Source organism: Hoplias malabaricus, chromosome 6 (genome assembly GCF_029633855.1).
Source record: "Hoplias malabaricus isolate fHopMal1 chromosome 6, fHopMal1.hap1, whole genome shotgun sequence".
In the NCBI taxonomy this organism is placed as follows: Eukaryota; Metazoa; Chordata; class Actinopteri; order Characiformes; family Erythrinidae; genus Hoplias; species Hoplias malabaricus.
In genome coordinates this window covers 50,078,381-50,090,021 of record NC_089805.1, presented here as the reverse complement: position 1 = coordinate 50,090,021, position 11,641 = coordinate 50,078,381, and the positions used below count along the sequence as shown (strand labels likewise).

General features: G+C 39.1%; 1 protein-coding gene across 1 annotated transcript; it reads left to right on the top strand.

Annotated features, from left to right (window-relative positions):
• Positions 1–3,437: 3,437 nt before the first annotated feature.
• LOC136700273 (interferon-induced very large GTPase 1-like) lies at positions 3,438–11,346 on the top strand. Its single transcript, XM_066675551.1, has 2 exons — positions 3,438–3,835; positions 5,801–11,346. Exons 1-2 carry the CDS (start codon positions 3,438–3,440, stop codon positions 10,386–10,388), a joined length of 4,986 nt encoding a protein of 1,661 aa, XP_066531648.1. The 3' UTR covers positions 10,389–11,346.
• The last annotated feature ends 295 nt before the right edge of the window (positions 11,347–11,641 follow it).

Sequence of the window (11,641 nt, the reverse complement as noted above, 5' to 3'; positions counted from 1 at the left end):
CCATGTCCCTATCTTTATAATAAACCCAATTCTCTGGTTATTATAGACAAAATTAGTAAGAAATCCAAATCTTTGACCTCAAACCATGTGATGGGCCCACCCACACACACCGTAAGCCGGAATTTCACTAGTTCTCGTTGCAGGCCTGAATCGTTGCTAGTAGTGATGGGAATTTCGGCTGTTTTTGGGGAGCCGGCTCGCTCTTTCGGCTCCTAAATGGCTCTTTGTTTTACCACATATTTCCACTGGTACAGAACAATATTACCTACATTTTGCATGACTATATGGACAAAATATTACTGTTCAATATTAAAAATAGTAAATAGTGTTGCAATGGCCAATTGTTTTTATGTCTGTCTTGTAATAACTCACTGACTGCACTCACACATTCAATCGTATAAATAACTGGATTTTTATTTAAACATTTAATCCATATTGGAATGTATTCAGCATGAGTTTATGAGAAAAGTATACAGTGAAATTTTGCCAAAATCATACAGCTGATAGCCAGGAGGCCCCTCTGTTTAATGGCAGTGGAATGGTTTAGGCATTATGGGTAAATTTGGAGAAATCCATATCGGTAAATATGTAATATGTGTTTATGAGAAAAGTACACAGTGAAATTCTACCAAAATCATACAGCTGATAGCCAAGAGGTCCCTCTGTTTAATGTCAGTGGAATGGTTTAGGCATTATGGGCAGTTTTTGAGAAATCCATATTGCTAAGTATTCAGTATAAATCCATGAGAATATTATACAGTGAGCTCCCTCTGTTTAATGACAGTAAAATGTAATCTGTATTTCTACATGTCCACCAGGATTACTATTCAAAGCCAGTTAAGTGTTTATAGAAAAGTAAAAAATACGTAAATATATGAAATAATCAAAGCGTGTTTTGCCTCTTTAAAGAGATTTAAAACGAAATATATTCCTAATGGCTTGTTAACTTTAGCCCATTTAGTCCATTTTAGCACTGCGTGCATTTATTTAGTAACAGAGACATCGCTGCTCAAACGCGGGTTTCAGACTCTCTATCTGTCCCAAAGCGGACGTGGTGTTCTCCGCAATGAAAAACCGTAATGACGCGCCTATACGTGCATTCGGATTTGAAGCGCGGATGGCTTGACCGTCAGTTTCCAAAGTGCGGATAGCTTGACTCCAGTGACAGTGGAAGTTTGATACAGGCTCCGTGAGTAAAACTAATAGATAGCTGGTTGTTGTGAGGTGTTGGACGGGATACGGCTTGGTTTTTACTGACCAAACGAGTCCGAATTCCACTAGTCCCACTAGACTTAGTGCTATCCTGGGTTAGGTTAGCGAGCACATAAATGAGAGTCGCTTATACACACTCGGCAATAACGGGCATGAGATAAAATATTACCATCACTCCACTCACTTTTACAACAGCACATCTACAGTTTAGCGTGATATCGGGCTGACAACACAACTGCAAAACTATAGCTGTTCAGTAAACCACCGAAAACAACAGAGAACTTTTTCCCCGCACTTACTCATCTCCTCTCTGCTTTTTTTCTCTCTGACCCCGCCCCCCCCTTTCCTTGACCAACCACTAGAGAGTTCCAGTCATGAGACTCAATAAAATGAAATAAAATCAGGCAAAATATACAACCAGAGACCAAACAGAACGTATCAAATATGTAAAACCACTGGAGACATTCAAATAAACAAACTTAGTAGGACCAATAAGAGTAAAACATAGTTAAATAATGGAGACTTGCTGAAGATTGCTTCAGGAGTAAATATTATCTACAACAAAATTATTTGAGTAATTGCTTATAAAAGTCTCTGTGATTTTTGAGGTTTTTGAGGAAGGAGATGACAGATTTAGCAGTGGGTAGTTTATGGAGATATCTCAATTTTTAATGTGTAATCCATTTTATATGGATTTGTGAAAGGCACTATACAAATTGAAATTATTATTATTATTATTATTATCCTAGTGTAGCACATGTGCAGGTATGAACAGTGGTTTGTACACTTTAAACTTGCATTTGGCAACTAGCTTTCACATAAGGTTTAATTTGTGCTAAAACCATAATTCATCAATGAGGACCAAACATCACAAGTTCCTGTCTATGGTCCAGAAGCACCATTCAGGAGAGGGTTTAGGAGAGAAAGGTTAAAGTATATCCTTGGGATGAGTGAAAATGTTTTCATAGTGCATTTGCAACATCAATCAATCAATTCATTCATAAGAAGAATAACAGGGATTTCAAAAATATGGTCAAGACACATGTGGTACAAAGTACATGTGTTGATTAGTTTTTGTTTAGAGTACAGAAGCACATTGTACATATTTCATCTTACACTTTCTCTACTTGCAGAATCCCACCATGTCTCCCTTGGGTTAGAACTGCTATCTGGAGTCGTTCTCTGGTCGAATACATCACCCAGAACCCCTCGCCATGTGTGAAGGTAAATCATATGACTTTTTAATCACGTAATAGTACTGCTATTGTCCAAACCATATGTAAATGTAGTTTTGTGGCGCTTTATGGTTAACATCATTCATGTATTAAATTCAAGAGGTGAAAATCATGTATAGATTCATTATACACAGAGTGATATATTACAGCTTACAGCTAATAAAAAAGACACCAAAGGGCAGTATCTGTATAAATTTGAACATTGTAAAAAATTCAATATTGTAGACTTACGGTGTAACACACTCTAATCAGCTAATCAACACAAAACACCTGAAAAGGTTTCCTAAGATTTTAAATGGTCCCCCAGTCTGGCTTAATAGGCTACACAATCATAGTACTGTATCAAAGCATATTAGTGGAAAGTTGAGAGGAAGGAAAAAGGTGCACAAGCAACAGGGAAAACCACAGCCTTGAAAGGATTGTCAAGAAAAAGCCAGACTTTGGGGAAGATTCACAAGTGGATTGCTGCTGGAGTCAGTGTTTCAGTTTATGTTCGGCCAACGTTTCTGTATTAAAAATCATTTTTTGAATTGGTCTTATATAATATTCTAATTTTCTGAGACACTGACTTTTGAGTTTTCATTGGATGTAAGCCATAATTATCAACATTAAAATAAATAAACACCTGAAATATGTAACTTGTAATGAACCTATATGAGTTTCTCTTTTTAATTGAATTACTGAAATAAATTTACCTTTTTAATGATATTCTAATTTATTGAGATGCACCTGTATAAAACTAAATCATTTCCAACAATTAATTTTGTTCCTCCAGGAAATGTGAAACACAGAAGACGATTATTGTGGAAGACACGCTGTTTATTATATTACCTTTCAGATTCAGATCTTGTGAAGCTGTGAGCAGTTTTACAACAAACATTAGGAAATTATGGACTAAATCCACACCATGATAACAGCTCGTTAGAAAATGAATATAACTTTCTTACCAGTCAGATTAAATAATAATACTTAAAGTGTTAGCAGGCCAGAATGGAGTCATTAAAAGAAAATCTAGCCCAGGTTAAGGAAAGTCTCACAGAACTTGAGAATATGTTTAAAGAGGGCAAAGATCGAAATGATGCTAAAGTTAAAGACATGGAAGACAAGATTCGCACTGCTTTGGATATCCCAAGAGAAAACTGGATGAAGACTGGTCAGACTTTGAAGGATGTCATAGAACGTTTGAATAACTTCCTGGGTGTTGTACAGAATTCAGAAATCTCATCTAAGATGATTTCAGATAAAGAAGTTCTGAAGAATGCATCTGGAGGTCTGGCTTTGGAGGGGGTTTACAAAACCCAGAACCCCAAAGACATGTTGGAGAAAAGAGAGCAGCTCATTGAGATCCCAGATTCATTTTCACTTACCGGCCCAAGGCAAAACCCCAGGTATGAGCAGAAAGAATTTTTCTCTCACAAGTCTGAAACAGTTTTTTACAAGGCCATGGAGAAACTAGGCTATAGCTTCAGCTGCTTGTTGAACATTGGGTTCAAAGGCTTTAGCCTCGGATTTGATACAGAAAAAAATCAATTTACTGAGACAGATAATAGAAGTTTACATTCACAGGAAGAGTCCTATATCCACCACACAAAGTACAACTACATTCCACTTGCATCTGGATTTTTTCAGAAGAATGAACTAAAGCTTTCCACTGGAGCTCTTAATGCCCTTAAAGAAATCGAGAAGATCATTTTACATTCTAATGACTGCAAAAAACAAACCCACACAGTGAGCAGTTTCTATGAGAGATTTGGGTCCCATGTGAACCAGGGCCCACTACACTTCGGTGGAGTTTTCTGGTGGAAAGCTTCTGCATCAGGCTTCAAAAGTAATGATCTGTCTGAAGTTAAAAAATTAACTTCTGAAGCTCTGAACGTTTACAGTGGTGCTGGATTTGGATTTGGTGCACTGTCTATCTCAGGCAAGACCACAACATCATCCACACAGCTCAGAGGATCTTTCACTGGGAAACACAGAGAAGACCTGATGAGTCAAGTGCAGCTAACAGTCAGTAAAAGTGGTGGTCCTGCTCAGATTGATGATCACTTATTGTGGAAATCCCATCTTGTGGCTAACAACAGAACCTGGAATGTTATTGACAAAGGAACAACCCTGGTTCCTGTCTGGGAAATAATAACTGCTTCTCACAGACATGATTTTGAAGATGTGTACAATTTAAGCAGAATACTGATGGAAGCATACACAGATATCACTGGAGAAAAAGTGGAAGAGGAGTGGGGTGGGAACATTCTTTCTGAAATGGAAAAAGCAGAAGCTCTGATTCTGTCAGTAGAGAAGTGGAGTGCCTCTGACTGTGAATCTTACTTAATACAGTTGTTGGACTTAAAAACCAGTCTCTATGAGAAAACAAGATCTCACAACACCTGGTTTCTGACGTGTCTCTCAGATAAGACACTGCAAAATTATCTGTTTAAAGTGGCTAATGTAAACAGCAAATTCACAGCTGAAAATCCAAGACTTCTGATGCGTTCTCTGTTGGAATCTGATCTTTATGAACTAGAAAACTTTCCAAATAGAAAGACAATTATGAACTGGGCTTACGACTCTGAAAAAAATTCCCAAGAACAAATTTCTGTGTCTACATTTTCAGACCTAGACAGAAGCTTGAAGTGCGTCAGAAAAGAACTGGAAGACATCAGTTCTGCTGAACAGGAACAAAGTGTGAGGGTAAAAGCTACAAACACTGTAACCCTATCACTGAATTCATTCTGTAATCACTTGGAAGAACATGATCAAAAAGAAGCTGAACTGTTGATACTGTCCATAATGAGTGCTGTAGGGTACAGCAGAGACAATAAGACCTTTAATCATGTTCTGGATATAAATGAAATTATTTTCCTGCAGTCTGAACTGAAGAAAGCATTTAGCATGTTCTCCTCTCTTAAAGAACAGTGCTCTGTTAGGGCTCAGGCCTACCTTTTGTACACAGCTTTGACTGTTTCTATTAACAAAGACCAAATAAAGATTTCACCCAAAGTAAAGAAAGAAAGATTGCAGCTCTTACAGACACAGCTAAAGGACAAGCTTTCAAGTGTCATTAAATCAGCAATTGAGAAAAGCTATGATGATTGGGACTCTTTGGAGACTACATTAGATTCCATCATAAAGGGTTATCAGACGAGTGCAACAGTCGAAGAGGGAGCCTGTCAGCTGGAAAATACCTTACTGAAGCATGTAGCACCTATACCTGAAGTTCAGACAACAGATGAGCAGAACAGACCAGTGAATAACATGGCTAATAACATAAACTTTAGGGATTTGCTTCTGAAGTTGGGTCTACAAGACTCCTACCCCAAAAAGATGACAAAATCTAATATTCTTCTCATAAACAGGTTATCTCTGGGCATAAAAGAGCCGAAAACAGAGAAAGACTTAAGCTTCCATTATCTCTACAAACTTATGACTTTGGACTACACAGCCAGGTATCTGTTTGTAAAACCGGAGGCAACCATCGTGGATCTGGATGAGAATGGTGCAAATGCTAAGGAGGAGGAGGAGGATTTCTTTGATTATCAGGATAAAACAGAAATTGAGCTGAGCAGTAAACAGATTCACCCAATGGACGTGCACATGGCCATTTTCCACTGCTCCAGTGATTTCTTGCGACAGTACATTTTTACAAAACTCTCTGCTTGTCAGTTTAGTCTACCGTTCCTAGTACCCAACCCCTGTACAGATGAAGTGGAATTCCCTCTCTGGGCACTCCGGCACATCAGAAAATCATGGCAAAGCAAAATACTGCCTGAATCTAGCAGCAATGGAAAGTACCACAACAGACAAATGTTCAATACTCCAGTGCCAATTGTTTCCTTCATTAGATTGGGGGTTTCTGAGTCCAATTCCAAGTCCCAGATATTGGATGCTGTTATTAGCAAACAAAAGCACAGTGTGTTCTTCCACCGTCATTGCAAAGGCAGCACTCCAGGCAGCCTGCTCATGGAGGGAGTTGTGGAGATTGCATGGTATTGTCCTGGAGGGAAGGAAGATGACATATTTGATGAGTGTTTGGCATTTCTGAACCTTCATGGTGATGCAGCAGATCACCCAAAACAACTTGAGTTTCTTCAAGCTGTAAGTACAGTCAATGTCCTTCTACTTTCAGAGCATTCTATGAGTGAAACCACTAAAGAGGTCTCCCAGAAACTGTCCAAGTCTCCTGTTCCCTTGATTTGCATGTTCTCAGGTAAGGATAAAATTCAGCAATCAAAAAACCCTACAAAGGTGAGGCTAGCTGCAAAGAACAGGAACCAGGCTGAATTTACAGAGGAACTGATTTCAAGCATCAAACAGTGCATCACTGAAAATAAGCAAAGGGCAACGATTGAAAGTTGCTGTGAAGAGGCAAGGAAACTACAGTTCATAGTTGATGAGGATAACCAGTCATGTAAAGATGGGTGTGAACAGGCCCAGACATTAATGTGCCTTCTGGAGAAAGAAAGGTTATCCACTGTCAAGGGGAAGAATTTACCACTGCAAGGTGAAATGTGGCATGATTGGTCCAAAAAGCAAAAAGAGAAGTTTCGACTGCAAATCAAAGATAATGAAAGTATCGAAGAACAGCAGAGCAAAATAACGGCTAACATGGCCACTATCAGGAAGAAGCAATGTCTAGCAGCCTCTCCTCTCAATGACTTCATGAGATCATTTCTGGAATGCTTAACAACACCCACTCAGTTTGAAAACACAAATTTATACATGTTGCAGTGGCTCAGAATCCTCCTGGATGATTTCACCTCTGATGAGCTGGCATCGCTTGAAGAGAAGTATCGCTCAACTTGGAGAAAAATAAAAGATGTACCCAAAGGGAAAGAAAAAGCATCTGTTGTACATTCTCTGCAAAATAAACTGGACATGATAACTGACAAAATGGCTGCTACTACAGTTGGGCTCCAGCACGTAATGAGAGAAGTCAGTCAAATCTATGAAGCCTTTCAGATGTCAGGCAAAGAAAAGAAACAGACTCAACAATATACAACACTTCCAAAAATAGGAGCAACAATGCTGCTCTCTGGGTATCCACTTGAAATAATGGATGGAGATGCTGCCCACGTGCCTTTAACGTGGATAAACGCTGTCCTGGATGAGCTTATCAAAACCCTTGGAGACAAAAAGGTGTTTGTTCTCTCCATTCTAGGTCTTCAAAGCTCTGGGAAGTCCACAATGTTGAACACCATGTTTGGTCTTCAGTTTGCTGTGAGTGCTGGAAGATGCACTCGTGGAGCCTTCATGCAGCTTGCAAATGTAGACCCAAGCTTTAGTAAAAAGCTTGGATATGACTATGTCCTCATTGTAGATACAGAGGGACTCAGATCTCCAGAGCTCAGTACAAAGATATCATTGAATCATGACAACGAGCTTGCCACTTTTATCATTGGAATTGGTGATACAACAGTCATCAATATCATGGGGGAGAACCCTTCTGAGATGCATGACATTCTTCAGATTTGTGTGCAGGCCTTCTTGAGAATGAAAGAGGTTAAAATCACACCTAGTTGTATTTTTGTGCACCAGAATGTTGCAGAAACATCAGCTGGAGATAAAAACATTGAGGGGAGGAGACGTCTCCTTGAGAAACTGGATGAGATGGCTCGAATGGCAGCAAAAGAGGAGAATGTTGAAGGTATCACTTGCTTCAGTGATGTAATACACTTTGACATTGAAACACAAGTTTTCTACTTCACAAATCTTTTAGAGGGAGATCCTCCCATGGCCCCACCTAATCCTTCCTACAGCCAAAATGTTCAGAAGCTGAAGACCAAGCTTCTGAACATTGCATCATGGAAGGAGAAATGTAAAATTTCCTCACTGTCAGAATTCAGAAGTAGAGTCTCTGACCTTTGGACAGCACTCCTGCAGGAGAACTTTGTGTTCAGCTTCAAAAATACAGTTGAAATGATGGTGTACAGATCTTTGGAAAATAAATATGGAGAGTGGTCATGGAACCTGAGGAAATATTCTCTGAGCCTCCAGACTGAACTGGAGAATCAAATTGGCAGCAGCTTAATTCACAGTGTGACTTTAATGGATCTGGAGAAAAAATATAGCAAAGACTATGATCATCTGAAGACTGAGATTGAGAAGTATTTCACAGAAGACAAAAACAAAGACACCCTCATAAAGTGGAAGACAGTTATTGACAAACGCTTTGAAAACCTGAAGCGTGAGCTCACTGAGGGTACATGGAAAAAATGTAATGAGTTACTTGTCTCCAAGAAAAACAAGTCAGAACTGGACAAGAGAAAAGCTGAATACATGACAGAGCTGACTGAGCAGAGTAAAAAGCTGGCATCTAAACTTAAAGAAAAGCATGCAACAGATCAGCAGGTAGAGGAAGAATTTGACAAACTCTGGGTTACCTGGACAGGGGAAGTGTTAAAATCACAGCCTACTGAGGACACATTGAATGTGAAAGCTGTTGTGGAAGGAGTCCTCCTAAAAAGGTTTGGTAATCTAGCAGGCATCCAAAACATAATTAAACATAAAAGGAGCTTTCAGTTTGATGCGAAACAACACATTCACAAAACAGCATTGCAAAAGATTTGGAATTGGGTAAGTGGCAAAGGTAATTTTGCACACGATATCGAGGTTTTCAAAAACACTGTTATTCATGAAGTACATGAATACATCACTGACAAAGAAAATGATACGAAGGATTTTGATGAAAATTTCATTTATGAAATTCTATCAAATATTGAAAAGTGTATTGTTAAATTTGAGGGGACAGTAGACAATTTAAAATTCACCAGTGAATTCAGGGTGGAGTTGTCTATCTATATATGTCTTACAAATGTTCCAAAGTTTGAGAGGATGCATAAAAATTTCAAGACTGCAAACCACCCACTAACGTATTTACAAAGCCAACGAGACAATTATCTCCAATCTTTCAAAAACTACTGCAAAGGAGCCAGCTCTGTCAACATTTTTGTTGATTTTCTTTGTAAACACATCACACCAGAGGTTCTGAAGGCAGCAAATGAGAAGCTCAGTCAGCAGATAGCAGATGAGATGAAGTCCAACAATGGAGCTCTCAATGGCAGTCGGTCAAATATTGAGAATAAGATCCTGAGACACCTGGCAACTGAGGAAAACTTCGACAGGTATGAGGAGTACATTGATTACCCCAAGACATACTTTAAACAGTTTATCCAAGAAAAGTTGGATGAATATTTACGTGATGATGGAAAGCTGGATGCAATACATCAGGAAAATCTGAAATGTCTGAAAAACCAGATATTAACAGCAAGCACAGGCATATGTACAGAAGTAGGTGAAAAGTCAGGCGGTGCGTGCATGTGGCTTGACTTGTTCTGTAGACGTGTGGGACATCTCATTACAATAAAGAAAGATGAATTGCATTGCATTGAAAATGAAGACATCACAGACTGGGAGTTCTTTAAAGAAAGGCTAACCCTATCCCTGGAAGAGATGGTTAAAGATAAAAAGTTGAATGTGAAAGCATTGAGAGAGAAACCTACCGACATTCTTTTTCAGCAGGTGGAGGGATGTTGGGCCCAGTGTCCTTTCTGCAAAGCCGTCTGCACAAACACGATTCCCAACCATGATGGAGATCACAGTGTTAGGTTTCATCGTAGTCAGGCTCTGACTGGCTTCCATTCTAAGGACACAGATCATTTTGTTATAAACTTCTGTACCACATCAGTTAACAGTAATAGAAGTTTCAGATCACACAAAGACGGTAAATACATCCCCTACAAGAACTACAAAGAAGCCGGAGAACCCTACAACCAATGGAAAATTACTGGAGATGACACTAGTCAGCGGTACTGGAAATGGTTCATCTGTAGGTTTCGTTCACAATGGGAGAATAAATATGGATATAGATTCACTGGTCTAGGAACGATCCCAGAACAATGGGAAGGCATTACAAAACAGTCTGCGTTAGTTGAGCTGGAGTATTAGTTATATACTGTCTGAGAGAAGGGCGGCACGGTGGCACAGCAGGTAGTGTCGCAGTCACACAGCTCCAGGGGCCTGGAGGTTGCGGGTTCGATTCCCGCTCCGGGTGACTGTCTGTGAGGAGTTGGTGTGTTCTCCCCGTGTCCGCGTGGGTTTCCTCCGGGTGCTCCGGTTTCCTCCCACAGTCCAAAAACGTTGCAGGTGGATTGGCGACTCGTAGGTGTGAGTGTATGAGTGAATGTGTGTGTGTCTGTGTTTCCCTGTGAAGGACTGGCGCCCCCTCCAGGGTGTATTCCCGCCTTGCGCCCGATGATTCCAGGTAGGCTCTGGACCCCCCGCGACCCTAAATTGGATAAGCGGTTACAGATAATGGATGGATGGATGTCTGAGAGAACATAGTTCTGAAACCAGTACTGAGTAAACCATTATAAATGGAGTCAACACTGTTTAGTGGAGATACTTAAGTAAACAGTCATATATGATGATTACTATATAACATTTGTGAAGAATTCCTACTTGAGAAAAATGCACAATGGGAATCTGATATAGACTGATTACCAATGCTATGAATCCAACGTATTATTGTTCTTACGCCTTCAAAATGATCTGCATTTGACTTGGAAGTGTCTGTGTAGTTGTTGTTGATCAATTCTTGTGCGTAGAATATATATATAATCCTGTAATTGTGCATGTTCTAGAAATCAAGTAATGAAGCCACTTACTATTTCCATTATATTTTTCAGGTGGTGCTATCCTTTGATTAAAATATATTACATTTAATGAATGAATCAATGTCTTTTATTATCACTCTACACATGTACGATGAGATTGAATTTAATTTGTATAATCTTCCTCGTGTCTTATGTCGTACTGAAGTCTGTCAACTTAGTAGTGATTAAAAAAAGAAAACAATGTGTATGATATAGATCTAGATCGTGATGTCTCGTGTATTTTAGATGATCATACCTCAATCTCAATAAAATCTCAGTGAATTCAATCTGTTTTCTGATGTATATTTCCACTAATTTGTAGTTACATCAAAGAGTGAATCTGTTACACCTTAGAGTTGATCTGATTTACATTCATTTCAGATTTACAGACACCTTCATACCGACATTCTCATGGTCCTACCGTAAACTTCTCCATACTGAGATCAATGGTTCTAACTACCATTATTTACATTTCCCCAATGTATTATATATATATATATTTGTCAAATGCAGGTCTTCTAAACTCACATTATTTCTATGTTGACA